This window comes from Ranitomeya imitator, chromosome 4, assembly GCF_032444005.1.
Source record: "Ranitomeya imitator isolate aRanImi1 chromosome 4, aRanImi1.pri, whole genome shotgun sequence".
Lineage (NCBI taxonomy): Eukaryota > Metazoa > Chordata > Amphibia > Anura > Dendrobatidae > Ranitomeya > Ranitomeya imitator.
In genome coordinates, this window is record NC_091285.1 from 689,491,384 (window position 1) to 689,512,010 (window position 20,627).

Below are 20,627 nucleotides of genomic sequence, written 5' to 3' on the forward strand. Positions count from 1 at the left end.
AGGTTTAGTAATAGGGACACATACGGCAGCAGCGGCTCAGTATTGGGGTATCAGGGGCAGTAATAGGGACACATACGGCAGCAGCGGCTCAGTATTGGGGTATCAGGTGCAGTAATAGGGACACATATGGCAGCAGCGGCTCAGTATTGGGGTATCAGGTTTAGTAATACGGACACATACGGCAGCAGCGGCTCAGTATTGGGGTATCAGGTGCAGTAATAGGGACACATACGGCAGCAGCGGCTCAGTATTGGGGTATCAGGGGCAGTAATAGGGACACATACGGCAGCAGCGGCTCAGTATTGGGGTATCAGGGGCAGTAATAGGGACACATACGGCAGCAGCGGCTCAGTATTGGGGTATCAGGGGCAGTAATAGGGACACATATGGCAGCAGCGGCTCAGTATTGGGGTATCAGGTGCAGTAATAGGGACACATACGGCAGCAGCGGCTCAGTATTGGGGTATCAGGTGCAGTAATAGGGACACATACGGCAGCAGAGGCTCAGTATTGGGGTATCAGGTGCAGTAATAGGGACACATACGGCAGCAGGGGCTCAGTATTGGGGTATCAGGTGCAGTAATAGGGACACATACGGCAGCAGAGGCTCAGTATTGGGGTATCAGGTGCAGTAATAGGGACACATACGGCAGCAGAGGCTCAGTATTGGGGTATCAGGTGCAGTAATAGGGACACATACGGCAGCAGGGGCTCAGTATTGGGGTATCAGGTGCAGTAATAGGGACACATACGGCAGCAGCGGCTCAGTATTGGGGTATCAGGGGCAGTAATAGGGACACATACGGCAGCAGCGGCTCAGTATTGGGGTATCAGGTGCAGTAATAGGGACACATATGGCAGCAGCGGCTCAGTATTGGGGTATCAGGTGCAGTAATAGGGACACATACGGCAGCAGTGGCTCAGTATTGGGGTATCAGGTGCAGTAATAGGGACACATACGGCAGCAGGGGCTCAGTATTGGGGTATCAGGTGCAGTAATAAGGACACATACGGCAGCAGCAGCTCAGTATTGGGGTATCAGGTGCAGTAATAGGGACACATACGGCAGCAGCGGCTCAGTATTGGGGTATCAGGTGCAGTAATAGGGACACATACGGCAGCAAGGGCTCAGTATTGGGGTATCAGGTGCAGTAATAGGGACACATACGGCAGCAGCGGCTCAGTATTGGGGTATCAGGTGCAGTAATAGGGACACATACGGCAGCAGCGGCTCAGTATTGGGGTATCAGGTGCAGTAATAGGGACACATACGGCAGCAGCGGCTCAGTATTGGGGTATCAGGTGCAGTAATAGGGACACATACGGCAGCAGTGGCTCAGTATTGGGGTATCAGGTGCAGTAATAGGGACACATACGGCAGCAGGGGCTCAGTATTGGGGTATCAGGTGCAGTAATAGGGACACATACGGCAGCAGCGGCTCAGTATTGGGGTATCAGGTGCAGTAATAAGGACACATACGGCAGCAGCAGCTCAGTATTGGGGTATCAGGTGCAGTAATAGGGACATACGGCAGCAGCGGCTCAGTATTGGGGTATCAGGTGCAGTAATAGGGACACATACGGCAGCAAGGGCTCAGTATTGGGGTATCAGGTGCAGTAATAGGGACACATACGGCAGCAGCGGCTCAGTATTGGGGTGTCAGGTGCAGTAATAGGGACACATACGGCAGCAAGGGCTCAGTATTGGGGTATCAGGTGCAGTAATAGGGACACATACGGCAGCAGCGGCTCAGTATTGGGGTATCAGGTGCAGTAATAGGGACACATACGGCAGCAGCAGCTCAGTATTGGGGTATCAGGTGCAGTAATAGGGACACATACGGCAGCAGCAGCTCAGTATTGGGGTATCAGGTGCAGTAATAGGGACACATAAGGCAGTAGCTGCTCAGTATTGGGGTATCAGGTGCAGTAATAGGGTCACATACGGCAGCACAGGCTCAGTATTGGGGTATCAGGGGCAGTAATAGGGACACATACGGCAGCAGCGGCTCAGTATTGGGGTATCAGGGGCAGTAATAGGGTCACATACGGCAGCAGAGGCTCAGTATTGGGGTATCAGGTGTAGTAATAGGGACACATACAGCAGCAGTGGCTCAGTATTGGGGTATCAGGGGCAGTAATAGGGACACATACGGCAGCAGAGGCTCAGTATTGGGGTATCAGGGGCAGTAATAGGGACACATACGGCAGCAGAGGCTCAGTATTGGGGTATCAGGGGCAGTAATAGGGTCACATACGGCAGCAGTGGCTCAGTATTGGGGTATCAGGTGTAGTAATAGGGACACATACAGCAGCAGTGGCTCAGTATTGGGGTATCAGGGGCAGTAATAGGGACACATACGGCAGCAGAGGCTCAGTATTGGGGTATCAGGTGCAGTAATAGGGACACATACGGCAGCAGGGGCTCAGTATTGGGGTATCAGGTGTAATATGGACACATACGGCAGCAGCAGCTCAGTATTGGGGTATCAGGTGCAGTAATAGGGACACATACGGCAGCAGCGGCTCAGTATTGGGGTATCAGGGGCAGTAATAGGGACACATACGGCAGCAGCGGCTCAGTATTGGGGTATCAGGGGCAGTAATAGGGACACATATGGCAGCAGAGGCTCAGTATTGGGGTATCAGGGGCAGTAATAGGGACACATACGGCAGCAGCGGCTCAGTATTGGGGTATCGGGCAGTAATAGGGACACATACGGCAGCAGCGGCTCAGTATTGGGGTATCGGGCAGTAATAGGGACACATACGGCAGCAGCGGCTCAGTATTGGGGTATCGGGCAGTAATAGGGACACATACGGCAGCAGCGGCTCAGTATTGGGGTATCGGGCAGTAATAGGGACACATACGGCAGCAGCGGCTCAGTATTGGGGTATCGGGCAGTAATAGGGACACATACGGCAGCAGCCGCTCAGTATTGGGGTATCAGGTTTAGTAATAGGGACACATACGGCAGCAGCCGCTCAGTATTAGGGTATCAGGTGCAGTAATAGGGACACATACGGCAGCAGCCGCTCAGTATTGGGGTATCAGGGGCAGTAATAGGGACACATACGGCAGCAGAGGCTCAGTATTGGGGTATCAGGGGCAGTAATAGGGACACATACGGCAGCAGAGGCTCAGTATTGGGGTATCAGGGGCAGTAATAGGGTCACATACGGCAGCAGCGGCTCAGTATTGGGGTATCAGGTGTAGTAATAGGGACACATACAGCAGCAGTGGCTCAGTATTGGGGTATCAGGGGCAGTAATAGGGACACATACGGCAGCAGAGGCTCAGTATTGGGGTATCAGGTGCAGTAATAGGGACACATACGGCAGCAGGGGCTCAGTATTGGGGTATCAGGTGTAATATGGACACATACGGCAGCAGCAGCTCAGTATTGGGGTATCAGGTGCAGTAATAGGGACACATACGGCAGCAGCGGCTCAGTATTGGGGTATCAGGGGCAGTAATAGGGACACATACGGCAGCAGCAGCTCAGTATTGGGGTATCAGGTGTAGTAATAGGGACACATACGGCAGCAGCGGCTCAGTATTGGGGTATCAGGGGCAGTAATAGGGACACATACGGCAGCAGCGGCTCAGTATTGGGGTATCAGGGGCAGTAATAGGGACACATACGGCAGCAGCGGCTCAGTATTGGGGTATCGGGCAGTAATAGGGACACATACGGCAGCAGCGGCTCAGTATTGGGGTATCGGGCAGTAATAGGGACACATACGGCAGCAGCGGCTCAGTATTGGGGTATCAGGGGCAGTAATAGGGACACATACGGCAGCAGCGGCTCAGTATTGGGGTATCGGGCAGTAATAGGGACACGTACGGCAGCAGCGGCTCAGTATTGGGGTATCGGGCAGTAATAGGGACACATACGGCAGCAGCCGCTCAGTATTGGGGTATCAGGTTTAGTAATAGGGACACATACGGCAGCAGCCGCTCAGTATTGGGGTATCAGGTGCAGTAATAGGGACACATACGGCAGCAGCCGCTCAGTATTGGGGTATCAGGTGCAGTAATAGGGACACATACGGCAGCAGCGGATCAGTATTGGGGTATCAGGGGCAGTAATAGGGACACATACGGCAGCAGCGGCTCAGTATTGGGGTATCAGGTGCAGTAATAGGGTCACATACGGCAGAAGAGGCTCAGTATTGGGGTATCAGGTGCAGTAATAGGGACACATACGGCAGCAGCGGCTCAGTATTGGGGTATCAGGTGCAGTAATAGGGACACATACGGCAGCAGCGGCTCAGTATTGGGGATATCAGTTGCAGTAATAGGGACACATACGGCAGCAGCGGCTCAGTATTGGGGATATCAGTTGCAGTAATAGGGACACATACGGCAGCAGTGGCTCAGTATTGGGGAATCAGGAGCAGTAATAGGGACACATACGGCAGCAGCGGCTCAGTATTGGGATATCAGTTGCAGAAATAGGGACACATACGGCAGCAGCAGCTCAGTATTGGGATATCAGTTGCAGAAATAGGGACACATACGGCAGCAGCGGCTCAGTATTGGGGTATCAGGTGCAGTAATAGGGTCACATACGGCAGCAGTGGCTCAGTATTGGGATATCAGTTGCAGAAATAGGGACACATACGGCAGCAGCGGCTCAGTATTGGGGTATCAGGTGTAGTAATAGGGACACATACGGCAGCAGCGGCTCAGTATTGAGGTATCAGGTGCAGTAATAGGGACACATACGGCAGCAGAGGCTCAGTATTGGGGTATCAGGTGCAGTAATAGGGACACATACGGCAGCAGAGGCTCAGTATTGGGGTATCAGGGGCAGTAATAGGGACACATATGGCAGCAGCAGCTCAGTATTGGGGTATCAGGTGCAGTAATAGGGACACATACGGCAGCAGCGGCTCAGTATTGGGGTATCAGGGGCAGTAATAGGGACACATACAGCAGCAGTTCAGTATTGGGGTATCAGGTGCAGTAATAGGGACACATAGGGCAGCAGCGGCTCAGTATTGGGGTATCAGGTGCAGTAATAGGGACACATACGGCAGCAGAGGCTCAGTATTGGGGTATGAGGTGCAGTAATAGGACACATACGGCAGCAGCGGCTCAGTATTGGGGTATCAGGTGCAGTAATAGGGACACATACGGCAGCAGCGGCTCAGTAATGGGGTATCAGGTGCAGTAATAGGGACACATATGGCAGCAGAGGCTCAGTATTGGGGTATCAGGTGCAGTAATAGGGACACATACGGCAGCAGCGGCTCAGTATTGGGGTATCAGGGGCAGTAATAGGGACACATACGGCAGCAGAGGCTCAGTATTGGAGTATCAGGTGCAGTAATAGGGTCACATACGGCAGCAGTGGCTCAGTATTGGGGTATCAGGGGCAGTAATAGGGACACATACGGCAGCAGTGGCTCAGTATTGGGGTATCAGGGGCAGTAATAGGGATACATACGGCAGCAGCAGAAGCTCAGTATTGGGGTATCAGGTGCAGTAATAGGGACACATACGGCAGCAGCGGCTCAGTATTGGGGTATCAGGTGCAGTAATAGGGACACATATGGCAGCAGCGTCTCAGTATTGGGGTATGAGGTGCAGTAATAGGGACACATACGGCAGCAGCGGCTCAGTATTGGGATATCAGGGGCAGTAATAGGGACACATACGGCAGCAGCGGCTCAGTATTGGGGTATCAGGGGCAGTAATAGGGACACATACGGCAGCAGCGGCTCAGTATTGGGATATCAGGGGCAGTAATAGGGACACATACGGCAGCAGCGGCTCAGTATTGGGGTATCAGGGGCAGTAATAGGGACACATACGGCAGCAGCGGCTCAGTATTGGGGTATCAGGGGCAGTAATAGGGACACATACGGCAGCAGCGGCTCAGTATTGGGGTATCAGGGGCAGTAATAGGGACACATACGGCAGCAGCGGCTCAGTATTGGGGTATCAGGTGCAGTAATAGGGACACATACGGCAGCAGCGGCTCAGTATTGGGGTATCAGGGGCAGTAATAGGGACACATACGGCAGCAGCGGCTCAGTAATGGGGTATCAGGTGTAGTAATAGGGACACATACGGCAGCAGCGGCTCAGTATTGGGATATCAGCAGGATGATGAGTTTGTGCAGGTTGGGAATAGATGGTGATGGGGCTGGAAATGTGATGTGTCTTTGTTGTATTCTCTGCAGACGAGTCCTGGCTGGAGGAAGTGGTCATGTCGGTCTGGGCCAGATGGAAAAGACGTGAAAAGTTATCGACTCCACCAGAAGGAACATCAGCGGTAACTCACCATTTATAACAGTGCTGTAATCACTATATGTTCCATAAAACTGATATCTACAATTATATGTCACTATATGGCGGCAATATCAGTGTTGGTCTTTGTATAGAGATTATTGTCAGCAACAGCGCTCTCATCTGCTAAGGTTCTAATACATCCACTATTAGGGTGCACCAGTGCAGCGCCCCAGAGTCCTGGTCATTGTAGTAATGTCGCTCTGCCCTCTAAGGGGAGTGATGTTATGTCTGATTGCACTAAAGGAGTTCACCTGACCAGGTATCACAGTCACACATTACACTTCACACTCCGGCCACCAGGGGGAGCAAAAGGCACTATGTATTAGGCCACTCCTCACACTTTGGTAAAACTGGGGGTTGGATAGGAAGTTAGAGAGAACGCAGCCTGGGAGAGCTCTAGGGAGGACCTGTCAGAGGTGGGTTCCTGGCAGGTACCTAGCAGAAAGGACAGACAGTTACGGAGCTGCGCCTGCACTACCTTGCGGCGGCATCCTAAGGAAGGACACCAAGCGAAGGATATTGTGGAGAAGTGAGAAACTAAATCGCAGCACAAGGAGATAAACCAGTAGGAGTCATGCCCCGTGATCGGCAACATCCTACTGAGGCGCGTAGCCGGTGGCCGGAACGCCGAGGAAGTAACAGACTTCAAGCATTACTTCAAACAGCGGCAGGACAGTTGATTATAGGCTGGCTGTCTACCTTACATCACCTAAGAAGACATAGGGGGCAACGCGTGGAGAGGGGCGTCTCTAGGGTCCCAGAATATCTCCGAGCCTACCTGTCATACGGGTGCGTCCTAGCCAGATAAACTTGGGGGACGGAGAAGAGAAAGAACGAATATGAAAGTTGTGAGGACTATTATGTGGTGCTCAGCAGGGAAGGACTACAACACACAGGCGCTAGTTGGTAGGCACTGATTTCCACCTGCAAAGGGAACTCTGGATGTGCCATCGGACCGGCCGGTCTCAGACAGCCCTGGTAACCGTGCTCTGGATTGAGGATCCTGACGTCTTCAGTAAAGAGGTAAAGAGACTGCAACCCTGTGTCCTCGTTATTAACTGCGCCTCACACCATCGCCATCTACACTACTGGGAAGCCCTGGGGACATACTTCACCTGTGGGAAGGTATACCATCGAGCTGCCATCACATCACCCCAGCGGACCCCACCGCAGCGTCGGTCACCCTGACCGAATACCACAGGTGGCGTCACGAACCCTTGACACTTTCATCACCCCTTTCATTGGACGCCCCTTGGCAGGGTCACGGACCGGGTCCAGCCACCGTGACAACCCCAGCACCGAGACAGAGAGGACCGGTACCGAGTTCCCGCGGCCCTGCGTCTGGGGGCGCTCCACCAACATATTTCTTATCAGGGGTACTTGGTTAGGGGTCAGTTTCACCCCTCTGAACCAAATTCTAGCTACACCTCTCCAGTTACATCCAGAGCTGCAGTCACCTCTCTGCTGTGACATCATGTCTTATACTCCAGTCCCTTCTGGAGCTGCGGTCACCTCTCTGCTGTGACATCATGTCTTATCCTCCAGTCCCTTCTGGAGCTGCGGTCACCTCTCTGCTGTGACATCATGTCTTATACTCCAGTCCCTTCTGGAGCTGCGGTCACCTCTCTGCTGTGACATCATGTCTTATACTCCAGTCCCTTCTGGAGCTGCGGTCACCTCTCTGCTGTGACATCATGTCTTATACTCCAGTCCCTTCTGGAGCTGCGGTCACCTCTCTGCTGTGACATCATGTCTTATACTCCAGTCCCTTCCGGAGCTGCGGTCACCCCTCTGCTGTCAGCACTGGGTGCACTGACTCATGTTATTCCCATAGTGGGCAGTGTAGGGTGTAGGGAATGTTATGTGGTGACACTGCACCAGCAGAGGGCAGCAGGCATGTAGACGTGTCTGGCAGTTGGGAGCCTTCATCTGCATTGTGACTGCAGCTCTGGATGTGTGTGGAGTATAATACACACATTATTACTGCAGATGATGGAGCAGTGGGAGTCCAGGAGGCCGGCCGAGCTCACAGAACCCCTTGTCTGTGACATAGAAAGTATGGAGGAGAATTCGGGGACTGGTACCTGAACTATAATCCCATCAGATCTGTACTCGGTGTACAGAGAGCGCGAGAAGAAGTCCAGGAAGACCTGAAAAAGAGAAACCATCAGAGTGATAGGGTAACAAGAAATGTAATGGTGACACTGGGATGTAGTTTTAATGATGATGTTGGTGTTGGGGGTTGTAGTGATGATGATAGTAATGTTGGGGGGTTACGATGACTATAATGACCAGTGTGAGAAGGATGGAGGAATGATTGTGTATGGCGGTGTGCCCCATTGATGATGAGCCCCTTTAATGCTGTGTCACATTGATGCTGTACCCCATTGATGCTGTGCCTCGTTGATGCTGTGTGCCATTGATGATAAGCCCCTTTAATGCTGTGCCCCATTGATGGTATGCCCCATTGATGGTGTGCCCCAGTGAAGCTGTGCCCCATTGATACTGTGCCCCATTGATACTGTGCCCCATTGATGATGAGCCCATTGATGATGTGTGCCATTGATGAAGTGCCCCTTTTATGCTGTGCCCCATTGATGATGAGCCCCATTGATGATGAGTCCATTGATGATGCGCCCCATTGATGATGAGCCCCATTCATGATGCGCCCCATTTATGCTGTGCCCCATTGATGCTGTGCCCCATTGATGCTGTGCCCTATTGATGCTGTGCCTCATTGATGCTGTTCCCCGTTGATGCTCTGTTGATGGTGTGCCCCATTGATGATTTGCCCCATTGATGATAAGCCCCATTGATGCTGTGTCCCATTGATGCTGTGCCCCGTTGATGCTGTGCTGATGGTGTGCCCCATTGATGATTTGCCACATTGATGATAAGCTCCATTGATGCTGTGCCCCATTGATGCTGTGTCCCATTGATGCTGTGCCCCATTGATGCTGTGTTGATGGTGTGCCCCATTGATGATTTGCCCCATTGATGATAAGCCCCATTGATGCTGTGTCCCATTGATGCTGTGCCCCGTTGATGCTGTGGTGATGGTGTGCCCCATTGATGATTTGCCCCATTGATGATAAGCCCCATTGATGCTGTGCCCCACTGATGCTGCGCCCCATTGATGCTGTGTCTCATTGATGCTGTGTCCCATTGATGCTGTGTTGATGGTGTGCCCCATTGATTATTTGCTCAATTGATGATAAGCCCCATTGATGCTGTGCCCTATTGATGCTGTGCCCCATTGATGCTGTGTCCCATTGATGCTGTGTTGATGGTATGCCCCATTGATGATATGCCCCATTGATGCTGTGCCCCATTGATGCTGTGCCACATTGATGATTTACCCCATTGATGATAAGCCCCATTGACGATTCGCCCCATTGATGGTGTGCCCTATTGATGGCCGTATTTCGCTGTCACACAGCGCCTCTTGGACAGTGAATGGGTTTTTCTCTAGTTTTGGCTTGGACCCTCACACCCTGAGGCGCGTGGACGGTGGCATCACCTGCGCTGGCAATGTTAGTGGAGCAGACATAGGCATCTATTTATGAAGACGACATTCAGTACGCACCTTGGTAGCGCCATACATGGCCACTGTTGGATACGGATGGGCCGCCGTAGCAGAAGACAGGTTTATGATCAGCCCTTTTTTCCTGTGAAGAAGAGGAAGAAAAAGTGTCATCAGCTCCACAATCTGCATGTTTCGTGGCTCGTAATGTGCCCACATTGATGTAAATGGTCAGCCTGATTCACGAGAGGACTGCAAGATCAGAAGGGGACACGTTGCCCGAGGTCCCCTCACTGCACTTTTATCCCGGCTCCCGCATTTTTACCTTAGGATAGGGACAACTCGCACTAAGGTGCCATTTTGTTTCTTGGCAGTTCTCCTATAATTTGATTTTTTTGGGCTCCTGTCTTTTAGTTAATTATTAAAACACTAGATGGTGGCCCGATTCTAACGCATCGGGTATTCTATAATATGTATGTATGTATGTATATAGCAGCCACATAGTATATAGCACAAGCCACGACATATTCTAGAATACCAGATGCGTTAATACAGGCCACGCAGTAAATAACAGTGGCCACGCAGTATATAACACAGCCCAAACAGTATATAACATTGCCCATGTAGTATATAACACTGCCCATGTAGTATATAACATTGCCCACGTAGTATATAGCAGCCACGCAGTATATAACACAGCCCACGTAGTATATAACACAGCCAAAACAGTATATAACACAGCCCACACAGTATATAACACAGCCCACGCAGTATATAACATTGCCCACATAGTATATAACACAGCTCATGTAGTATATAGCAGCCATGTAGTATATAACGCAGCCCATGTAGTATATAACACTGGCCACGTAGTATATAGCAGCCATGTAGTATATAGCACAGCCACGTAGTATATAGCAGCCATGTAGTATATAACGCAGCCCACGCAGTATATAACACAGCCCACGCAGTATATAACATTGCCCATATAGTATATAACACAGGTCACGTAGTATATAGCAGCCATGTAGTATATACCGCAGCCCACGTAGTATATAACACTTGGCACGTAGTATATAGCAGCCATGTAGTATATAGCACAGCCACGTAGTATATAGCACAGCCCACGTAGTATATAGCAGCCATGTAGTACATAACGCAGCCCACGCAGTATTTAGCAGTGTGGTCACCATATCCCTGTTAAAAAAAATAATTAAAAAATAGGGACCGCTAAGTCTTCTGGGTAATTTCGCAATGCATCTCTGGGAACGGAAGCTGGCGGCAGCCGCACGCGCCTCGGTGGACGACGGAAGGGGAGAATAGCAGGTTTTTTGTTTTTTTTATTATTTTTAATATTAGATCTTTTTTACTATTGATGCTCCATAGGCAGCAGCAATAGTAAAATATTGGTCACATAGGGTTAATAGCAGCGTTAACCAAGTGCGTTACACCGCGGCATTAAGGCGGCCCATTAACGCTGTCATTAACCCTGTGTGATCGCTGACTGAAGGGGAGTATGGAGCGGGCGCCGGGCACTGACTGGAAAGCTGTAGGGAGGGACTAATTCTCGGCTGGACTGTGCCTGTCGCTAATTGGTCCCGGCCGCCAGGCCAATCAGCGACGCGGGATTTCCGTGACGGAAGTTGCAGACAGACAGAAGGACAGACAGAAAGATGGAAGTACCCCTTAGACAATTATATAGTAGAAGGGACAAACAGTCACCAATGTGGCAGGTCAGACTGTACATAGTGCAGCGGGGCTGTGTACACTAAACGGCCTGCATCCCACAAGAGGAGGCAGTGGATCTGGTGACCTCCTACCACCTGAGTCTTGGGTGTTATATAAAGTGTAATCAGTGCTTTCCTGGGAAGTTCTACAACTTAACAGTCTACTTTGTTCTGTAGTTTCTCATCAGTTACAAGATCTCTGCTTCCTGACAGTGATGGACAGCACTCCATCCAGATGCTGCAACCATTCTTCATAGCTGGTCCAGGTCACAGCCGGGGAGAAGATACGGTTATATCCAGTGGAGACAATGCTCCAAAAGTGTCTGAACTCCAGACCAGCGTCGGACTGGAGCACCTTGGGCCCACCAGAGAAAATCATTCTAGGGGCCCACTATGTAGCTACATAAAAAATAGATACAGGACCACCAATTGTGCGGTAAAAAGAGCTAATATCAGGGTATAATAAAAGGTAGTACATGTCTTAATTATGTAGCTAGGGTTGGGGTAACCCCTCACAGAATATAATGTAGCCCCCTCATAAAATATAATGCAGTCACCTCTCATAGAATATAATGCAACCCCCTCAGGTATAACACAGTCCCCACCATAGAATATAATGTAGCACCCTCATAGGGTATAATGCAGCCCCCCTCATATAGTATAATGCAGCCCACCCCAGAATATAATGTACTCCCCTAGATAATGCAGTCCCACCACAGAATATAATGCAGCCCTCCATAGAGTATACTGTAACACCTCATATAGTATCATGTAGCCCCCCATAATATAATGTAGTACCCTGAGAATAATGCAGTCCCCCCACAGAATATAATGTAGCCCCCTCATAAAGTATAATGCAGCCCCTCTCCACCCCCATCATTGTCCTCATCACCACCTCCATCATTGCCTTCTCCCCCTTCACCCCTATCATTCTCCCCCACCACCGCCATCACTGCCCATTCCACCACCTGCATCATTGCCTCCTCCCCCACCATCATTGTCCATTTCAGCACCTCCTTCATCATCACCTCCATCATTGCCTCCCCCACCACCATCATTGCCCATTTCTTCACCTCCATCATTGCCTCCCCCACCACCATCATTGCCCATCACCTCCATCATTGCCTATCACCTCCATCATTGCCTTCCCCACACACGCAGGCATAGGCACACAGCACAGCTCACCTCCCCGCAGAAGCAGGTCATCCTGGCAGCCTTTTCCTCTCTGGAAGCTTTCTGACTGAGACAGCAGCACGCTGGATGATGACGTCAACCAGCTGGGCTGTCTCAGACAGGAAGCAGGATGCCGGGAGGTGAGCTACTCTGTGTGAGTCTGTGTGCCTGCATGTGTGTGTATGTGGTGCGGTGCTTTGTGTTTGTGTGGTGCTGTGTGTGTCTTTGTGGTGCAGTGGTGGGGCTTTACATGCGGGCAGTGCTAGCTGCACCCTGCGGCTAACGCTGCCCGCTATTAAAGAGAAATGGTATTCACGCCTCTCCACGCCCATAGGGCATGGGGAAGCGTGATTATTCATTTTGCTTTAGCAGCAGGGACAGGATCCTGTCTCCAGCTGCTGCCACTGTCTGGGGGCCCCTAGAGCAGTGGGGGCCCTAGGCAGCTGTTGACCAGTATGCCAGCAGGTGTCAGTGCCTGGGCCCACCGGAGGATCCTCCAGTTCTCTGGTAGGCCAGTCCGAGCCTGCTCCAGACTAATATATTGTAACAGAGATTAGCCAGGTATTCGCTCACAGAGCATTGTCCAGAGCTAAAAGTTTTGGTTTTTACAAACTTTGCTTCTTCAGTGGCAACTGTTATAAAGCGTGAGAAGAATTGCAAAGTCATTCCTTATTCACAGAAACTCCATTTCCACCGAATTTCAGCCCTGCCAAAGAAATGACCTGATTAAATAATTTCAGTAATCTTCTCATTAAGTCATTAGAAAGTTGTAACGTGGACAAGGCAGCTGATATCACTCTGTCATGGTGATTGAATTATAAGGGCAGACTGGTTGCTTTAAAAGAGGACTGGGACTGGTCATTGTCTTCTTCTGCTAACGATGGTCACTTCCAAGGACACGCGTGCAGTCAAAATTACTTTGCATCTAAAAGGCTTTACAGGCAAGGACATTGCTGCTTGTAACATTTACCCTAAATCAACTATTTATCAACTAGTGAAGAACTTCAAAGAAAGATGTTCATTTGATGTGAAGAAGACTTCAGGGCATCCAAGAAAGTCCAGTAAGTCCCAGGACCATGTCCTAAAGAGGACTCCGCTAAGAAATCTGGAGTGTGGAGAATAAGGGGCAGAAGTCTGGAGAATAAGGGGCAGGAGCCTGGAGAATAAGGGGCAGCAGTGTGGAGAATAAGGGGCAGGAGTGTGGAGAAAAAGGGGCAGGAGTGTGGAGAAAAAGGGGCAGGAGTGTGGAGAAAAAGGGGCAGGAGTGTGGAGAAAAAGGGGCAGGAGTGTGGAGAATAAGGGGCAGGAGTGTGGAGAATAAGGGGCAGCAGTCTGGAGAATAAGGGCCAGGAGTCTGGAGAATAAGGGCCAGGAGTGTGGAGAATAAGGGGCAGAAGTGTGGAGAATAAGGGGCAGAAGTCTGGAGAATAAGGGGCAGCAGTCTGGGGAATAAGGGGCAGGAGTCCGGAGGATAAGGGGCAGGAGTCTGGAGAAAAATGGTCAGCAGTCTGGGGAATAAGGGGCAGGAGTCCGGAGGATAAGGGGCAGGAGTGTGGAGGAGAAGGGGCAGAAGTCTGGAGAAAAAGGGGCAGAAGTCTGGGGAATAAGGGGCAGGAGCCTGGATAATAAGGGGAAGGAGTCTGGATAATAAGGGGTAGGAGTGTGGAGGATAAGGGGCAGGAGTGTGTAGACTACTGGTATCCCTTCACCTCCATCATCAGTATCTGGTGACCACCAGTCACCTCCATCATCAGTATCTGGTGACCGCCCGTCACCTCCATCATCAGTATCGACCGGCGGTCACCAGATACTGATGATGGAGGCGACGGGCGGTCACCAGATACTGATGATGAAGATGACCGGTAGTCACCAGATACTGATGATGGAGGTGACCGTCAGTCACCAGATACTGATGATGGAGGTGATGGGCAGTTACCAGATACTGATGATGGAGGCGGTGGGCAGCCACCAGATACTGATGATGGAGGTGACGGGCGGTTACCATATACGGATGATGGAGGTGACCGGCATTCACCAGATACTGATGATGGAGGTGACGGGCGGTTACCATATACGGATGATGGAGGTGACCGGCATTCACCAGATGCTGATGATGGAGGTGACCGGCGGTCACCAGATACTGATGATGGAGGCGGTGGGCAGCCACCAGATACTGATGATGGAGGTGACCAGCGGTCACCAGATATTGATGATGGAGGCGATGGGCGGTAACCAGACACTGATGATGGAGGCGGTGGGCAGTCACCAGATACTGAGGATGGAGGTGATGGGCAGTCACCAGATACTGAGGATGGAGGCGACGGGCAATCACCAGATACTGATGATGGAGGTGACAGGCGGTCACCATATACTGATGATGGAGGCGACGGGTAGTCACCAGATACTGATGATGGAGGTGACCGGTAGTCACCAGATGCTGATGATGGAGGTGACCGGCGATCACGAGATCCTGATGATGGAGGCGGTGGGCGGTCACCAGATACTGATGATGGAGGTGACCAGCAGTCACCAGATACTGATGATGGAGGCGGTGGGCGGTCACCAGATACTGATGATGGAGGTGACCAGCAGTCACCAGATACTGATGATGGAGGCGTGGGCGGTCACCAGATACTGATGATGGAGGTGACCAGCAGTCACCAGACACTGATGGGATGTAATTTATCTTGTTCATTCACTTTATATCTTGGTCATAGGTTATAGTAGAAGAACATTTGGCACAAAGCGTAATCTTGAAGTCAATAATGTGTTTTATTGCAGGCACACTGGGCAGATATAACAGAACCGACGTTTTGGCCTCCATTGGCCTTTATCAAGATTATCTGTCCAGGGATAGCAGGAAAAGAGTGATATCTGTATGAAGACATCTGGAGCATATGCAGCCTGCAGTGTAGTTGTCAGTTGACATTTATTTTGTTATATTTGATATGAATTGAATATTTATGTTTTATTTAGATAACCTTGATAAAGGCCCATGGAGGCCAAAACGTTGGTTCTGTTACATCTGTCCAGTGTGCCTACGATAAAACACATTATTGACTTCAAGATTACGTTTTGTGCCAAAGGTTCTTCTACTATATTCAACGCTTTTTCCTGGCGGCTCGTCATCTAGGGATTGCGGACCCCTCTACTACATTATATTTGGTAATAGGTCATTTCTCGTTCTCTCCTCTCGTTGTACGTCCTCTTACTCTGCAGCTTTGTATCCTGACACTTCGCACCATCCTGAATCTAGCAGAAAGTTACAAAACTTGTCATCTTCTCATTTAAACAGCGATGATGTAGTGCAGCCCCAATATTACCCCATGCACCCAATATCACCCCTGCCCCCAATATCACCCTCACCCCCAATATCACCACCCGCCCCATTATTACCCCGCCCCCAATATCACCCTCACCCCCATTATTATCCCACGCCCCAATATCACCCCCACCCCCAATATCACCACCCGCCCCATTATTACCCCGTGCCCCAATATTAACCCCCATCCCAATATCACCTCCCGCCCCAATATCACCCCCCACCCTGTACCTCTTCACCATTCCAGGGAGCACAATCCTGGTCATCTAAAAAACACAAGAGGTAATCAACTGTAAGAGCAAGTTTATCACTCTGCAGGGGGAGGAGACTCCTAGCTCCTCCTATCTGTATCACCCTGCAGGGGGAGGAGATTCATAGCTCCTCCTATCTGTATCACCCTTCAGGGTGAGGAGGCTCATATCTCCTCCTATCTGTATCCTGCAGGGGAAGAAGGCTCATTGCTCCTCCTATCTGTATTACACTGCAGTGGGAGGAGACTCATAGCTCTTCCTATCTGTATCACCCTGCAGTGGGAGGAGACGCATAGCTCCTCCTATCTGTATCACCCTGCAGGGGGAGGAGACTCATAGCTCCTCCTATCTGTATCCTGCAGTGGGAGGAGACTCATAGCTCCTCCTATCACACTGCAGTGGCAGGAGACTCCTAGCTCTTCCTATCTGTATCACCCTGCAGGAGGAGGAGACTATATTATGAGGATGTCACTTACTTGCACTGTGGATAATATGTTGCAGTTGAGGATGTCGTCTATTTCCTACAAATTTAAGCAAATAGAAAAAAATTATTATTTTTTGTCATAAACATCCATTATTACAAGGGAGGGGGGGTGCAGGGCAGAGACATTTATAGACAATCCTCAGACCCCTTTTATTTTAGGACGAGTGGAGCTGCAGTATTAAGAACAACCAGAAGGCAGGCTAAGGAGCAGAGTCTATGTCGACCTATGGCTCCCGGGTCATGAGCCACCTCCATAAGTATGAAAGCGCGAGCAAGACCCTGAGGAGGATCCGGGAGGAGCTGCGTTGCACAAGCACCAAAGCAACCTGAGAGCCAGGTGGAGGATGATGATGAGGAGGAAGATGACCAGCAGAAAGCCACATTTGGCAGCCTACGAAGTCACCCGCAGGCCACGTGCAGTGAGCTCCTTGCAGGAGCAAAATTGACACCTGGGCGCAGTTCTGGCTCTGGGGAGGACAGTGACAACAGGGGGGGTGTGAACGGCAGAGATAAAGCTCCTGGAGTCCCAGTGTGCCTTCAAAACTTCCATCTTGGTGACGATTTACTGGAGGAGGCACCTGGGGGCCAGAAGAAAAAGGCAATGACCACCAAGCCAAAGCTGCAGGAACCTGTAAGCTATGTGTATGCCCCCCTCCCTGTACCCCATGAGTCGGCTACAGGGTCAGCTCGCTGTATAAGCCCTGTTGCCCAGCACAGCCCAGGTTCTGCTGTGGAGATCCTGTGAAAAGGTGAGGGGAGATTACAAAGCAACATAGTGAGGCGCAGAGCTCCGTCTCTGCTTATAGTAAAACATCTCCCGCTCTGACCAAGGTACCTAAGAAAGGAAAAACTGCCCTTGAGAACATCTCTTTCTGTGAGGAGGAAACTGAGGGTGAGGTTCTGGCTTTGGCGGGGCTTACAGGGGGTGCAGAGTCTCCTTTTTCTGGAGATTTAAGGTCTTTTGAGGGAGGGACTGGCCTGGAGTCCGGAGACGAGGACAATAAAAAGAATAAACACTTGGGAATGGACACCTCAGTGTCGTTAAAGAGGGGGAAGGATTCCTCTTCTGAGACAGAGGATAAGGGGAGTGGGAAGAAGAAAGTTATCTAACTCAATCACCCACTCCATTGATGCTGGTGTCCATTAATGTCACCAGCAAAAAGTCAAATACAGCAAGATTTGTGGCCTTTGATTTTCTCAGCCGGGTTGAAGCTGACATTTTCTTTTTGCAAGAGACCAGGCTGCCAAACATGGCTGACATGTTTAAAGCTAAGAGAGAGTGGAGACTCGGGCCCTCCTACTGGTCTTTTGCGGCCGAGCCATATAGCGGAATGGCGGTCCTTTTACCGCATCGGTGGAATGCCGATGGGTTATTGAGTTAGAAATGGGGAGGTGCCTGATTTTGGATGTCCTCATGAAGGGACAAAAGCTCCGCCTCATTAACATCCATGGTCCCCAATCTAAATGGGACCAGAAGTGTCTCTTTATGAGGGTCAAGCCCTACCTTTTTACACGCCGGCAGGTTGTCTTTGGAGGGGACTTCAATGCTGTCACGAGGCCCCGAGATAGAGGAGGTTTCAGAGACAAGTTGATAGCACCGCCCTTAATAGTATAGCTAGGGAGGCTCACCTGGTGGATGTCCACATTCGGCACACCTCAGGCCACAAGGGGTTCACCTATCATAGAGGTAACTGTAGGTCCAGAATAGATAGGTTTTATTTAAAGGAGGAATCTGTCTTCAGCAGTGTCTGTTGTTGGTGTGAAGTTCTCCGACCACTGTTTAATTTTGTTTTCTCTGAATGTTGTAGAGACCCTCCGGATGGGAAGAGGCTTTTGGAGACTCAATTCGTCTCTCTTGGAAGAAGCGGAGATAAGACAGTCCTTTGAGGATTTTCTTCAGAGCCAGGTACCATTACTGGATCTTTGTAGTAGTAAGTCAGAGTGGTGGGAGATGTTCAACAAAAGGATGTGAGATTCTTCCGCCAGCTCTCGAGCTTCAGGAATCTGAGCAGGTACCGCCTGTATCAGGGTCTGAGGAGGAAACTCGAGCTTCTTGTCTGAACTGGGAGGTAGCCACGAGGAGATCTCCAGAGTGAAATCTTTGCTGATGAGGTGTCAGTACGAAAGACACGCATCTTTGGTTTTTGAGAGGGATAACGGGGAGTACTGCTCGCCCAACCCTTACAGAAACTGCAAGATGTCAGTGAATAGTAAAGTAGTTACAGCACTGGTCGAGACTATGGGGTCCCTGAGACGATCCAGATCAGGGATCCTGGAGGTTGTCAGATCCTTCTACTCGCACCTCTTGGGGAAGAGGGATCTTGATTGGGATGAGATGTCGGCTTTCCTGGCTGAAGCCGTCCCTGAACCAGGGGAAGACCCTCTCTCTTGACGTTTTGACAGAGATAATCAGGGAAGAGGATGGTAACTTGGAGATTGAAGGGCTTGCACAAAAAAATTTGCCCGGTCCAGATGGCTTAACATCTGAATTATAGAAGACCTTTAAGGACGCTTTGGTTCCCCTCTTGATTGAGGTATTCAATGACTGTCTTTCCTCAGGCACTCTGCCAAAGTCAATGAGGAGGTCTGCCCTAATCATCTTATCAAAGGGTAACGAGTAGGACCCATCTTGCATTGAGAATTGGCGTCCCATAGCGCTTCTCAATGCAGACAGGAAGGTCCTGGCAAAGGTAATCGGCTGGTGAAATTTGCACCCCGACTCCTTTCGGAGGCCCCGCATTGCTCTGTTTCAGGCCACAGCACATTTAGTGCTGTGCTTTGTGTCCAAAAGGCAGTGAAACAGGGTAGGGCTGGTCACTGGAAGGGGTACATGCTGTCACTGAACCAGGCAAAAGCGTTTGATAGGGTTAATCACGAGTACCTCTGGTTTGTCTTTCTGAGAAATGGCCTGCCGGGGGGGTTGTTGATTGGCTTAAGACCTTGTACGGTGGGGCAGAGAGTTTCCCGCTTGTGAACGATTGGATTGGCAGGTTGAAGTTGGATCTGGTGTTCGCCAGGGTTGTCCCTTGGGCCCGCTGCTGTACGTGTTTGCAATTAACCCACTTCTTAGGAGGGTGGAATGTGGACTATTGGCTGGGATCGAGATGAACCAGGCAGCACCGGAAGCCACTCTGAGGGTGGTGGCATATGCCGATAATGTCACTGTTTTTGTTTCCTCTCACGAGGAGGCAGGGTGGCTGATGTTAGAGGTAGATCGCTACTCAGAGGCATCTGGGTCCAAGATCAACCAGGATAAGTGTGGGAGTCTCTGGCTGGGAGGAGGAGATCCTGATCAAAACCTACCTGCTCTCTTTACTAATTTATCTGGGCAGTGTGTGCATCTTGCTGGAGTCTCTCTAGACTCGGGTCTACAGTTTTTTCTTCCAACTGAACCTGGTCAAGAGGGAGGTTACTTACCATACGTGGAGACTAGGAGGGTTGGGTATGGTAAACCCTGTGATATTCCTTGTGGATAGCTTCATTAAAGATCAATATTGCAAACCTCTGGAAAGAGAGGGTTCCTCCGTGGTATCAAGAGTCCTGCAGCAGACTTACCGCAGGAGTCGGTGCACATGTTACAGAAGGACAGAGAGAGAGTAAGGAGCGCTGCGGTGAGTTTACTTGCCAGAGCACAGGACCTGAAACACGTGACCTCTGGTGTAGTGGATGGAGGCAGAGCCAGATGCCGAGTGGTGGCAGAGACCGGCAGAGTCGGAGAGTAGTCTGAACGCGCCGAAGTCAAGCCGGGAGGTCAATGTAGTGCCAAAAGGGTGAGAGGTAAGATAGTGGTGCAGTACAAACGGGGCAGACATGAGGGAAGTTAGAGTACCAAGCCGAAGGTCAG

At 50.6% G+C, this 20,627-nt stretch overlaps 1 protein-coding gene across 1 annotated transcript in view; it reads right to left on the reverse strand.

Annotated features, from left to right (window-relative positions):
* The window catches only part of LOC138677371 (very-long-chain 3-oxoacyl-CoA reductase-like), a 69,132-nt gene that overhangs the window by 12,784 nt on the left and 35,721 nt on the right, over positions 1–20,627 (reverse strand). The window contains exons 6-9 of the mRNA XM_069767442.1: positions 16,776–16,820; positions 16,280–16,314; positions 9,890–9,971; positions 8,388–8,453 (exon numbers count right to left, since the gene is read on the reverse strand). Of these exons, the coding sequence (XP_069623543.1) occupies positions 8,388–8,453; positions 9,890–9,971; positions 16,280–16,314; positions 16,776–16,820 (228 nt within the window). The remainder of the gene's footprint in view (positions 1–8,387; positions 8,454–9,889; positions 9,972–16,279; positions 16,315–16,775; positions 16,821–20,627) is intronic.